Raw genomic sequence first — 14,511 nt, forward strand, 5'->3', positions numbered from 1 at the left:
AACACCCATAATACTTGGCTCCTTATCAGCTCTGCCAGAGGCTCCGCACCCAACAAGTAGAGCAGCGGGGACAGCGGGCACCCTTGTCTTGTGCCCCGTTCCAGAGGGAATCTGTCAGAGTTCAGTCCATTAGTAGTCACCATGGCATTTGGATGAGAGTATAGTGATTTGATCTATTTAATCAAATGTGGGCCCATATTGAACTTTTCTAAGACTGAAAACAGAAAGCTCCACTCCATCCTGTCAAAGGCCTTCTCAGCATCCAGTGAAGCCAGCAGAACAGGGGTGTGGAACACCTTCTCAGCCTCCAGTGAAGCCAGTAGGACAGGGGTGTGGAACACCTTCTCAGCCTCCAGGGAAGCCAGTAGGACAGGGGTGTGGAACACCTTCTCAGCCTCCAGTGAAGCCAGTAGGACAGGGGTGTGGAACACCTTCTCAGCCTCCAGTGAAGCCAGTAGGACAGGGGTGTGGAACACCTTCTCAGCCTCCAGTGAAGCCAGCAGGACAGGGGTGTGGAACACCTTCTCAGCCTCCAGTGAAGCCAGCAGGACAGGGGTGTGGAACACCTTCTCAGCCTCCAGGAGGCCAGCAGGACAGGGGTGTGGAACACCTTCTCAGCATCCAGTGAAGCCAGTAGGACAGGGGTGTGGAACACCTTCTCAGCCTCCAGTGAAGCCAGCAGGACAGGGGTGTGGAACACCTTCTCAGCCTCCAGGAGGCCAGCAGGACAGGGGTGTGGAACACCTTCTCAGCCTCCAGTGAAGCCAGCAGGACAGGGGTGTGGAACACCTTCTCAGCCTCCAGGAAGCCAGTAGGACAGGGGTGTGGAACACCTTCTCAGCCTCCAGTGAAGCCAGCAGGACAGGGGTGTGGAACACCTTCTCAGCCTCCAGTGAAGCCAGCAGAACAGGGTGTGGGAACAGTCTCAGCCTCCAGTGAAGCCAGCAGGACAGGGGTCTGGAACGTTTCTCAGCCTCAGTGAAGCCAGCAGGACAGGGGTGTGGAACACCTTCTCAGCCTCCAGTTTGGAAGCCAGTAGGAAGAAGGGTGTTGGAAGTCTTTCAGCCTCCAGTGAAGCCATTTGAGGACAGGGGTGTGGAACACCTTCTCAGCCTCCAGTGAAGCCAGCAGGACAGGGGTGTGGAACACCTTCCAGCCTCCAGTGAAGCCAGCAGGACATGGGGTGTGGAACACCTTCTCAGCCTCCAGTGAAGCCAGCAGGACAGGGGTGTGGAACACCTTCTCAGCATCCAGTGAAGCCAGTAGGACAGGGGTGTGGAACACCTTCTCAGCCTCCAGTGAAGCCAGCAGGACAAGATAGGGTGCTGGGGAACACCTTCTCAGCCTCCAGTGAAGCCATCAGGACTGGGGACTTGGAACACCTTCTCAGCCTCCAGGAAGCCCTCAGGACAGGGGTTGGAACACCTTCTCAGCCTCCAGGAAGCCAGTAGGACAGGGGTGTGGAACACCTTCTCAGCCTCCAGTGAAGCCAGCAGGACAGGGGTGTGGAACACCTTCTCAGCCTCCAGTGAAGCCAGCAGGACAGGGGTGTGGTATTTCTCAGCCTCCAGTGAAGCCAGTAGGACAGGGGTGTGGAACAGGTTTTCAGCCTCCAGTGAAGCCAGCAGGACAGGGATGTGGAACACCTTCTCAGCCTCCAGTGAAGCTTTCAGGACAGGTTTGTGATTCACCGTCTCAGCATCCAGGGAAGCCAGCAGGACAGGGGTCTTCTGTATTGGTTTAGTGATCAATAATATCAAGAAGAGGCGAATGTTATCAGAAGAGTATCTGTCTCTAATAAATCCAGTTTGGTCCATTCTTATGGGAAGAAGAGTGTTTAGGTTTTCCGAGCAATTTGGTAATTCTTTTATAGTCCAAATCCAACAAGCTTATGGTTTTCCGACCGGAAGGACTGAGCATTGAGTCTGGGAGAACTCCGTTTCTGCAACAATCCTCCAGCATTGGCATGAAGATAAATATATGCCATTTAGCAGACGCTTTTTCCAAAGCGACTTACAGTCATGTTTGTGCATACATTCTACGTATGGGTGGTCCCGTAGTGGATCTGTATTGGTTTACCCACTCACCCTGGCGTTACAAGCGCCATGGTTTTCCAACTGAGCTACAGAAGGACCACCACCAAGATAGGGCTGAGCTGGGGCCAAAAAGCTTTCTAGAACTGGTTTAGGGAATCCATCTGGGCCTGGGGACTTTTTAGGTGGTATTTCTGTATTGGTTTAGGATCTCCTCAGGACTGAAGGGGAGTTCAGGTTTTCGAGGTAAGATTAGGAATTGAAGCTCTTAGCTCATTCGGCCATCTTGTTCAAGGGTCACGTGACCCCCCCCCTGTAGTGTATTTCTGTATTGTTTTAGTGATTCACCGTAGTGAAGGCGTAGGCTCAGGTTTTCTGGGTCTCTATGTTTTTGGTTGGACAGGATTCTCAGTTTGTTTCTTAGATTTTTGGATTCTTCATCAAACCATTTTGTCGTTGTTGTTCATTTTCTTTGGTTCTCTGCTGGACATTTTTAGATTTGATAAGGAAGCTGAGAGGTCAAATATACTGTTTAGGTTTTCTACTACCAAGTTTACACCTTCACTGTTACAGTGGAACGTTTTACCCAGGAAATTGTCTTGAAGGGATTGGAATTGTTGTTGTCTCATTGTTTTTTGGTTGGTTTCTACACTACATTCCTTCCAGCTGTAGCATTTCTTAAATCTATTCAGTTCCTTTGGTTTTGATGTCTCTTGATTGAGTATTGCTCTGTTCAAGTAGACTGTGATTTTGCTGTGGCCTGATAGGGGTGTCAGTGGGCTGACTGTGAACGCTCTGAGACACTCTGGGTTGAGGTCAGTGATAAAGTAGTCTACAGTCCTACTGCCAAGAGATGAGCTATAGGTGTACCTACCATAGGAGTCCCCTCGAAGCCTACCATTGATTATGTACATACCCAGGATGTAACAGAGCTATAGGTGTACCTACCATAGGAGTCCCCTCGAAGCCTACCATTGATTATGTACATACCCAGGATGTAACAGAGCTATAGGTGTACCTACCATAGGAGTCTCCTCGAAGCCTACCATTGACTATGTACATACCCAGTGATGTAACAGAGCTATAGGTGTACCTACCATAGGAGTCCCCTCAAAGCCTACCGTTGACTATGTACAGACCCAGGATGTAACAGAGCTGCAGGAGGTGTACCGATTGTGTTGGTTATAGGTAGTGTGTCTAGGGGGAATAGCCTACCATTGACTAGTGGGGTTGGGCCTGTTGCAGGATGTAACAGTTGGGCTGTTGCAGGAGTTGTGTGGGGGTTGGGTGTTGCAGGATGGGGCGTGGAGGGGGTGTATTGTGGGGTGGCTGTTGCAGGATGGGGCGTGGGGGGGGGGGGTATTATGGGGGTTGGGCCTGTTCAGGACCTAGTGGGGGTTGGGCCTGTTGCAGGATGGGGTGTGGGGGGTTGGGGGCAGGGGGGGTGGGTGTAGTGGGGGTTGGGCCTGTTGCAGGATGGGGTGGGGGGGGGGTGTATTAGTGGGGGTTGGGCCTGTTGCAGGATGGGGCGTGGAGGGGAGGGTGTATTAGTGGGGGTTGGGCCTGTTGCAGGATGGGGTGTGGGGGGAGGGGGTGTATTAGTGGGGGTTGGGCCTGTTGCAGGATGGGGTGTGGGGGAGGGGGTGTATTAGTGGGGGTTGGGCCTGTTGCAGGATGGGGTGTGGGGGGGGGGTGTATTAGTGGGGGTTGGGCCTGTTGCAGGATGGGGTGTGGGGAGGGGGGGTGTATTAGTGGGGGTTGGGCCTGTTGCAGGATGGGGTGTGGGGGGAGGGGGTGTATTAGTGGGGGTTGGGCCGGGGGGTGTATTAGTGGGGGTTGGGCCTGTTGCAGGATGGGGTGTGGGGGGGGGGGTGTATTAGTGGGGGTTGGGCCTGTGTATTGCTTCTGCTCATGGCTAGCTGGGCTAATATTTCCTGCTGTCATAGTTTGAGGTCTCTCTCCCTCTCTTCTTCTCTCTGTAGCTGTGTATTGTCTCTAACTCATCCCTCTCTTCTTCTCTCCTAGCTGTGTATTGTCTCTAACTCATCCCTCTCTTCTTCTCTCTGTAGCTGTGTATTGTCTCTAACTCATCCCTCTCTTCTTCTCTCCATAGTTGTGTATTGTCTCTAACTCATCCCTCTCTTCTTCTCTCTGTAGCTGTGTATTGTCTCTAACTCATCTGTAGCTGTGTATTGTCTAACTCATCCCTCTCTTCTTCTCTCTGTAGCTGTGTATTGTCTCTAACTCATCCCTCTCTTCTTCTCTCCATAGTTGTGTATTGTCTCTAACTCATCCCTCTCTTCTTCTCTCTGTAGCTGTGTATGCTGGATGCAGACAAGGACATGGAGAAGTCCGATGACATGTGGGTGGACCTATCTGACGAGGACATCTGTAATTGGCTGATGTTTGTTCGGCCCGCCCAGAACCACCTGGAACAGAACCTGGTAGCCTATCAGTACGGCTCTGAAATCTTCTACACAACCATCAAGAACATCCAGCCCAAACAGGAGCTAAAGGTAGGCTGCCGTGTCTGAGAGCATCGCCGACCGAGATGACTGATCTACACATCATAATCGGTAGTTGTTTCTGATGGTCTATTACAGAGGTCTTTACTACGTAGCAGGTCTATACTACGTAGCAGGTCTATACTACGTAGCAGGTCTATACTACGTAGCAGGTCTATACTACGTAGCAGGTCTACACTACGTAGCAGGTCTACACTACGTAGCAGGTCTACACTACGTAGCAGGTCTACACTATGTAGCAGGTCTATACTATGTAGCAGGTCTATACTATGTAGCAGGTCTATTACGTAGCAGGTCTATTACGTACAGGTCTATTACGTAGCAGGTCTAGCAGGTCTACACTACGTAGCAGGTCTACACTACGTAGCAGGTCTATACTATGTAGCAGGTCTATTACAGAGGTCTATACTACGTAGCAGGTCTATACTACGTAGCAGGTCTATACTACGTAGCAGGTCTATACTACGTAGCAGGTCTATACTACGTAGCAGGTCTATACTACGTAGCAGGTCTATACTACGTAGCAGGTCTATACTACGTAGCAGGTCTACACTACGTAGCAGGTCTACACTACGTAGCTGGTCTACACTACGTAGCAGGTAGCAGGTCTATACTATGTAGCAGGTCTATTCCAGAGGTCTATACTACGTAGCAGGTCTAGCAGGTCACTACGTAGCAGGTCTATACTACGTAGCAGGTCTATACTACGTAGCAGGTCTACACTACGTAGCAGGTCTACACTATGTAGCAGGTCTATACTATGTAGCAGGTCTATTCCAGAGGTCTATACTACGTAGCAGGTAGCAGGTCTATACTACGTAGCAGGTCTATACTACGTAGCAGGTCTATACTACGTAGCTACGTAGCAGGTCTACACTACGTAGCAGGTCTACACTACGTAGCAGGTCTACACTACGTAGCAGGTCTATACTATGTAGCAGGTACTATGTAGCAGGTCTATTCCAGAGGTCTATACTACGTAGCAGGTCTATACTACGTAGCAGGTCTATACTACGTAGCAGGTCTATACTACGTAGCAGGTCTATACTACGTAGCAGGTCTATACTACGTAGCAGGTCTATACTACGTAGCAGGTCTATACTACGTAGCAGGTCTACACCACGTAGCAGGTCTATACTACGTAGCAGGTCTATACTACGTAGCAGGTCTATACTATGTAGCAGGTCTATACTATGTAGCAGGTCTATTACAGAGGTCTATACTACGTAGCAGGTCTATACTACGTAGCAGGTCTATACTACGTAGCAGGTCTATACTACGTAGCAGGTCTAAGCAGGTCTACACTACGTAGCTGGTCTACACTACGTAGCAGGTCTATACTATGTAGCAGGTCTATACTATGTAGCAGGTCTGTACTATGTAGCAGGTCTATTCCAGAGGTCTATACTACGGCAGGTCTATACTACGTAGCAGGTCTATTACTACGTAGCAGGTCTATACTACGTAGCAGGTCTATACTACGTAGCAGGTCTATAACTCACTACGTAGCAGGTCTACACTAAGGTCTATACTACGTAGCAGGTCTATAACGTAGCAGGTCACTGCTAGCTCACTAGCAGGTCTATACTATGTAGCAGGTCTAACTATGTAGCAGGTCTATACTGCAACTACAAAGGTCACTAGCAGGTCTATACTAACTACGTAGCAGGTCTATACTACTCACTACGTAGCAGGTCTAACTCAGCAGGTCTAACTCAGGTCTATTACAAGGTCTCACTAGCAGGCTAACTCACTGCTAACTCACTGCTAACTCACACTGCTATACTCACGTAGCACGTCTATACTAGCTCCGTAGCAGGTCTATACTACTAGCAGGTCTATTCCAGAGGTCTATACTACGTAGCAGGTCTACTACGTAGCAGGTCTATACTACGTAAGGTCTACTACGTGCAGGTCTACACTACGTAGCAGGTTTGAGGAGTAAGCGAGGTAACTTTGGTCAACTCTTGAGTTCATTTCGGGATAACCAATGAAAGTGGCTCACCTTCTAGCCAGGTAAATCAGAATGCTTCAGAACTAACCCGCTCCAGGGCAGGCTAACTCACTGCTAACTCACTGCTAACTCACTGCTAGCTCACTGCTAGCTCACTGCTAACTCACTGCTAACTCACTGCAAACTCCGCTTACCCTGAATGAAATGACTGAGATCAGATTCCCTCCCCCTTGCAAAGATCTTGTCATTATCACCTTAATTTGAGGAAGATGAATGATTTTAAAATATTTTATGTAGCCCAGGTTAAAATATCTTATTTTATATTTGATCTTTTCTTTAACCTTTATTTAACTAGGCAAGTCAGTTAAGAGCAAAATCTTATTTTCAATGACGGTCTACCAAAAAGCCTCCTGCTGGGATGGGGGGCCTGGGATTAAAATGTCAATATAAATATAGGACAAAACACACATCACAACAAGAGAGACACCACAACACATAAAGAGAGACCTAAGACAACAACACAACATGACAACACAACATGACAACACAACATGGTAGCAACACAACATGACAACACAACATGGTAGCAACACAACATGGTAGCAACACAACATGGTGGCAATACAACATGGTGGCAATACAACATGGTGGCAACACAACATGGTGGCAACACAACATGGTGGCAACACAACATGGTGGCAACACAACATGGTGGCAACACAACATGGTAGCAACACAACATGGTGGCAACACAACATGGTGGCAACACAACATGGTGGCAACACAACATGGTGGCAACACAACATGGTGGCAATACAACATGGTAGCAACACAACATGACAACACAACATGGTAGCAACACAACATGGTAGCAACACAACATGGTAGCAACACAACATGGTAGCAACACAACATGGTAGCAACACAACATGGTAGCAACATGGTAGCAACACAACATGACAACACAACATGGTAGCAACACAACATGACAACACAACATGGTAGCAACACAACATGGTGGCAACACAACATGGTGGCAACACAACATGGTAGCAACACAACATGGTGGCAACACAACATGGTGGCAACACAACATGGTGGCAACACAACATGGTGGCAACACAACATGGTGGCAACACAACATGGTGGCAATACAACATGACAACACAACATGGTAGCAACACAACATGGTAGCAACACAACATGGTAGCAACACAACATGGTAGCAACACAACATGGTAGCAACACAACATGGTAGCAACACAACATGGTAGCAACATGGTAGCAACACAACATGGTAGCAACACAACATGACAACACAACATGGTAGCAACACAACATGACAACACAACATGGTAGCAACACAACATGGTAGCAACAAAACATGGTAGCAACACAACATGACAACACAACATGGTAGCAACAAAACATGGTAGCAACAAAACATGACAACACAACATGGTAGCAACACAACATGGTAGCAACACAACATGGTAGCAACACAACATGGTAGCAACACAACATGGTAGCAACACAACATGGTAGCAACACAACATGGTAGCAACATGGTAGCAACACAACATGGTAGCAACACAACATGGTAGCAACACAACATGACAACACAACATGGTAGCAACACAACATGACAACACAACATGGTAGCAACACAACATGGTAGCAACAAAACATGGTAGCAACACAACATGACAACACAACATGGTAGCAACAAAACATGGTAGCAACAAAACATGACAACACAACATGGTAGCAACACAACATGGTAGCAACACAACATGGTAGCAACACAACATAGCAACACAACATGGTAGCAACACAACATGGTAGCAACACAACATGGTAGCAACACAACATGGTAGCAACACAACATGGTAGCAACACAACCTGGTAATGTTACCAGTATATCAGTTACGTTACCTCATTGGCTAGCTAGCTAACAACCTGGTAACGTTACCAGTATATCAGTCACGTTACCTCATTGGCTAGCTAGCTAACAACCTGGTAACGTTACCAGTATATCAGTCACGTTACCTCATTGGCTAGCTAGCTAACAACCTGGTAATGTTACCAGTATATCAGTCACGTTACCTCATTGGCTAGCTAGCTAACAACCTGGTAATGTTACCAGTATATCAGTCACGTTACCTCATTGGCTAGCTAGCTAACAACCTGGTAACGTTACCAGTATGTCAGTCACGTTACCTCATTGGCTAGCTAGCTAACAACCTGGTAACGTTACCAGTATATCAGTCACGTTACCTCATTGGCTAGCTAGCTAACAACCTGGTAACGTTACCAGTATATCAGTCACGTTATCTCATTGGCTAGCTAGCTAACAACCTGGTAATGTTACCAGTATATCAGTCACGGTACCTCATTGGTTAGCTAGCTAACAACCTGGTAATGTTACCAGTATATCAGTCACGGTAACTCATTGGTTAGCTAGCTAACAACCTGGTAATGTTACCAGTATATCAGTCACGTTACCTCATTGGCTAGCTAGCTAACAACCTGGTAACGTTACCAGTATATCAGTCACGTTACCTTATTGGCTTGCTAGCTAACAACCTGGTAACGTTACCAGTATATCAGTCACGTTACCTCATTGGCTAGCTAGCTAACAACCTGGTAATGTTACCAGTATATCAGTCACGTTACCTCATTGGTTAGCTAGCTAACAACCTGGTAACGTTACCAGTATATCAGTCACGTTACCTTATTGGCTTGCTAGCTAACAACCTGGTAATGTTACCAGTATATCAGTCACGTTACCTCATTGGCTAGCTAGCTAACAACCTGGTAACGTTACCAGTATATCAGTCACGTTACCTTATTGGCTTGCTAGCTAACAACCTGGTAATGTTACCAGTATATCAGTCACGTTACCTCATTGGCTAGCTAGCTAACAACCTGGTAACGTTACCAGTATATCAGTCTCGTTACCTCATTGGCTAGCTAGCTAACAACCTGGTAATGTTACCAGTATATCAGTCACGTTACCTCATTGGCTAGCTAGCTAACAACCTGGTAATGTTACCAGTATATCAGTCACGTTATCTCATTGGCTAGCTAGCTAACAACCTGGTAATGTTACCAGTATATCAGTCATGGTACCTCATTGGTTAGCTAGCTAACAACCTGGTAATGTTACCAGTATATCAGTCACGTTACCTCATTGGCTAGCTAGCTAACAACCTGGTAACGTTACCAGTATGTCGAACATGTGGGGTACATCTTCTTCTGGAGATCAATGACTAACGTCTTGCATATCCTCATCACAAACTGACGTTTTTAAAGAGACGGTGTACCATTTTCAATATGATTCATCTCAATAGTAAAGTAGTGTTTTATACACAATGTATAAACCTAATACTCCACAAATGACGTTGTAATGTCAGTGACATTAGTATTAGTATTTTAATTGTGTTATATTAACTGTCTTTACAGTGTTACTGGAGCACAACGTGTCCTTCAGAAGTAACTACAATTCATATAGGCACAATATAGGCTGCATCTAAAACATAATAAATCTGGTGCTCCTAGATTTTCACCTGGTGCTCCTAGAGTTCACCTGGTGCTCCTAGAGTTCACCTGGTGCTCCTAGAGTTCACCTGGTGCTCCTAGAGTTCACCTGGTGCTCCTAGAGTTCACCTGGTGCTCCTAGAGTTCACCTGGTGCTCCTAGAGTTCACCTGGTGCTCCTAGAGTTCACCTGGTGCTCCTAGAGTTCACCTGGTGCTCCTAGAGTTCACCTGGTGCTCCTAGATTTTCAGGTGGTGCTCCTAGATTTCATGCGGTGCTCCTAACGTTTTTAAATTGCGGGCACCAGTGCTAGTGATTTTTGTTTTGTATTTTTTTATTTAGAGCCCTGGTTACAAGCCTGCTAGAGTTAGTGGGCAGGCGAACGAGCGATATTCACCGTCGTAGTACGGATGAAGCCTGAGATAGAATGTGAAGCTAACTGAAGCTGGTTAGCTGTTAGCTGTAGAAAACCCAGAGTCGATGTAGCTTTGTTTTGTAGGATACCCCTCAAAGCACATTATTATTGGGGTGGCAGGCTAGTCTAGTGGTTTGAGCGTTGGACTAGTAACCGGAAGGTTGCAAGTTCAAACCCCCGAGCTGACAAGGTACAAATCTGTCGTTCTGCCCCTGAACAGGCAGTTAACCCACTGTTCCTAGGCCAGTTAACCCACTGTTCCTAGGCCAGTTAACCCCACCGTTTCTAGACCAGTTAACCCACTGTTCCTAGACCAGTGAACCCACTGTTCCTAGACCAGTTAACCCACTGTTCCTAGATCAGTTAACCCACTGTTCCTAGACTAGTTAACCCACTGTTCCTAGACCAGTTAACCCACTGTTCCTAGACCAGTTAACCCACTGTTCCTAGACCAGTTAACCCACTGTTCCTAGACCAGTGAACCCACTGTTCCTAGAGCAGTTAACCCACTGTTCCCAGGCCAGTGAACCCACTGTTCCTAGACCAGTGAACCCACTGTTCCTAGACCAGTGAACCCACTGTTCCTAGACCAGTTAACCCACTGTTCCTAGACCAGTTAACCCACTGTTCCTAGAGCAGTTAACCCACTGTTCCCAGGCCAGTGAACCCACTGTTCCTAGACCAGTGAACCCACTGTTCCTAGACCAGTGAACCCACTGTTCCTAGGCAGTCTTTGAAAATAAGAATTTGTTCTTAACTGACTTGTCCGGTTAAATAACGGTAAAATGATAAAGACCTGTTTCTTCTTCCCCCCAGGTGTGGTACGCAGCGTCATACGCCGAGTTTGTCAATCAGAAGATCCATGATGTCACGGACGAGGAGAGGAAAGGTGGGTGTCTGTGCTTCGTTCAAACAGCAACACTGGTCTATGATAGAAGTGATGGTGATGTTAATCCCTATGTTGTCTCTGCAGCTTTAAAAACAAAATATTGTAGCATTTATTTTCCGTGCCTTCCTGCTCCTTCCACCGTGTGTTGACACTATACCCATAATGACTAAGTGAAAATATGGTTTTGGACATTTTTACTGAGAATGAAAAACAGAAATGTCAGTCCGACCAAACTGACCAACCGGGCGCAGGATGGTGACCAAGAACCCAATGACCACTCTGACTGAACTACAGAGTTCCTTGGCTGAGATGGGAGACCCTGCCAGAAGGACAACAGTCTCTACAGCGCATCACCTGGGCTTGACGAGAGAGTGGCCAGACTGAAGCCACGACTGACAACAGTCTCTACAGCGCGTCACCTGGGCTTGATGAGAGAGTGGCCAGACTGAAGCCATGACTGACAACAGTCTCTACAGCGCGTTACCTGGGCTTGATGAGAGAGTGGCCAGACTGAAGCCACGACTGACAACAGTCTCTACAGGGCGTCACCTGGGCTTGATGAGAGAGTGGCCAGACTGAAGCCACGACTGACAACAGTCTCTACAGCGCGTCACCTGGGCTTGACGAGAGAGTGGCCAGACTGAAGCCACGACTGACAACAGTCTCTACAGCGCGTCACCTGGGCTTGACGAGAGAGTGGCCAGACTGAAGCCACGACTGACAACAGTCTCTACAGGGCGTCACCTGGGCTTTATGAGAGAGTGGCCAGACTGAAGCCACGACTGACAACAGTCTCTACAGCGCGTCACCTGGGCTTGATGAGAGAGTGGCCAGACTGAAGCCACGACTGACAACAGTCTCTACAGCGCGTCACCTGGGCTTGATGAGAGAGTGGCCAGACTGAAGCCACGACTGACAACAGTCTCTACAGCGCGTCACCTGGGCTTGACGAGAGAGTGGCCAGACTGAAGCCACGACTGACAACAGTCTCTACAGCCACTACTGACAACAAGTATACCTGGAGTTTGCTACAACAACAAAAAATGTAACTATTTGACCTGAATGCAAAGCACTATGTCTGTAGAAACCAGGCACAGCTCATCATTCATCTAGCACCATCCCTACCGCAAAGCATGGTGGGAGATGCTTTAAAGCAGCAGGGACTGGGAGACGAGGGAACAAGGATAGGGGGATAGTAAGGATAGAGGGAACAATGGATGGAGACAAATACAGAGTACCTGCTTCAGAGTGCGAACAACCTTGGACTGAGGCAAAGATTTTACATTCCAACAGAGACAAAGGCCCCAACAGCCAAAGCTTCAGAACAAGAATGTGAAACTTTAATCTCATTGAAACTCTGTGGAAAGACTTGAAGATTGCTATTCACCGCCGCTCCCCATCTAACTTAACATAGCTTGAGAAATTCTGCAAATGCAGATGGACAAAGCAGAAACCGACATACCCAAAGCTTTAATCGTCACCAAACATGCTTATACAAAGTAAATATATTGTACTATCTACAGTTGAAGTAGGAAGTTTACATACACTTAGGTTGGAGTCATTAAAACTAGTTTACATACACTGAGGTTGGAGTCATTAAAACTAGTTTACATACACTTAGGTTGGAGTCATTAAAACTAGTTTACATACACTTAGGTTGGAGTCATTAAAACTAGTTTACATATACTTAGGTTGGAGTCATTAAAACTAGTTTACATACACTGAGGTTGGAGTCATTAAAACTCATTTTTTCAACCACTACACTAATTTCTGGTTAACAAACTATTGTTTTTGCAAGTCTGTTAGGACATCTACTTTGTGCATGACACAAGTCATTTTTCTAACAATTGTTTACAGACAGATTATTTCACTGATAATTCACCGTATCACAATTCCAGGGGGTCTGAAGTTTACATACACTAAATTGACTGTGCCTTTAAACAGCTTGAACATTCCAGAAAATTATGTAATGGCATTAGAAGATTCTGATAGGCTAATTGACATCATTTGAGTCGATTGGAGGTGTACCTGTGGATGTATTTTAAGGCCTACCTTCAAACTCAGTGCCTCTTGACATCATGGGAAAATCAGCCCAAAAAATTGTAGACCTCCACCAGTCTGGTTCATCCTTGGGAGCAATTTCCAAACGCCTGAAGGTACCACGCTCATCTGTACAAACAATAGTACGCAAGTATAAACACCATGGAACCAGGCAGCCGTCATACCGCTCAGGAAGGAGACGCGTTCTGTCTCCTAGAGATGATCGTACTGTGGTGTGAAAAGTGCAAATCAATCCCAGAACAACAGAAAAGGACCTTGTGAAGATGATGGAGGAAACAGGTACAAAAGTATCTATATCCACAGTAAAACGAGTCCTATATCGACATAACCTGAAACGCTGCTCAGCAAGGAAGAAGCCACTGCTCCAAAACCGCCATTAAAAAGCCAGACTACGGTTTGCAACTGCACATGGGGACAAAGATTGTACTTTTTGGAGAAATGTCAATTGGTCTGATGAAACAAAAATAGAACTGTTTGGCCATAATGACCGTTGTTATGTTTGGAGGAAAAGGGGGGAGGCTTGCAAGCCGAAGAACACCATCCCAATCGTGAAGCACGGGGGTGGCAGCATCATGTTGTGGGGGTGCTTTGCTACAGGAGGGACTGGTGCACTTCACAAAATAGATGGCTTCATGAGGAGGAAAATGATGTGGATATATTGAAGCAACATCTCAAGACATTAGTCAGGAAGTTAAAGCTTGGTCACAAATGGGTCTTCCAAATGGACAATGACCCCAAGCATACTTCCAAAGTTGTGGCAAAATGGCTTAAGGATAACAAAGTCAAGGTATTGTGGAGTGGCCATCACAAAGCCCTGACCTCAATTCTACAGAACATTTGTGGGCAGAACTGAAAAAGCGTGTGCGAGCAAGGAGGCCTACAAACCTGACTCAGTTACACCAGCTCTGTCAGGAGGAATGGGCCAAAATTCACCCAACTTATTGTGGGAAGCTTGTGGAAGGATACCCAAAACATTTGACCCAACTTAAACAATTTAAAGGCAATGCTACCAAATACTAATTGAGTGTATGTAAACTTCTGACCCACTGGGAATGTGATGAAAGAAATAAAAGCTGAAATAAATCCTTCTCTCTA

At 46.7% G+C, this 14,511-nt stretch overlaps 1 protein-coding gene across 1 annotated transcript in view; it reads left to right on the top strand.

Annotated features, from left to right (window-relative positions):
- Positions 1-14,511, top strand: part of prdm10 (PR domain containing 10) — a 66,689-nt gene that overhangs the window by 13,340 nt on the left and 38,838 nt on the right. The window contains exons 9-10 of the mRNA XM_046315102.1: positions 4,349-4,549; positions 11,283-11,355. Coding sequence (XP_046171058.1) covers positions 4,349-4,549; positions 11,283-11,355 — 274 coding nt within the window. The remainder of the gene's footprint in view (positions 1-4,348; positions 4,550-11,282; positions 11,356-14,511) is intronic.

This window comes from Oncorhynchus gorbuscha, linkage group LG19, assembly GCF_021184085.1.
Source record: "Oncorhynchus gorbuscha isolate QuinsamMale2020 ecotype Even-year linkage group LG19, OgorEven_v1.0, whole genome shotgun sequence".
Lineage (NCBI taxonomy): Eukaryota > Metazoa > Chordata > Actinopteri > Salmoniformes > Salmonidae > Oncorhynchus > Oncorhynchus gorbuscha.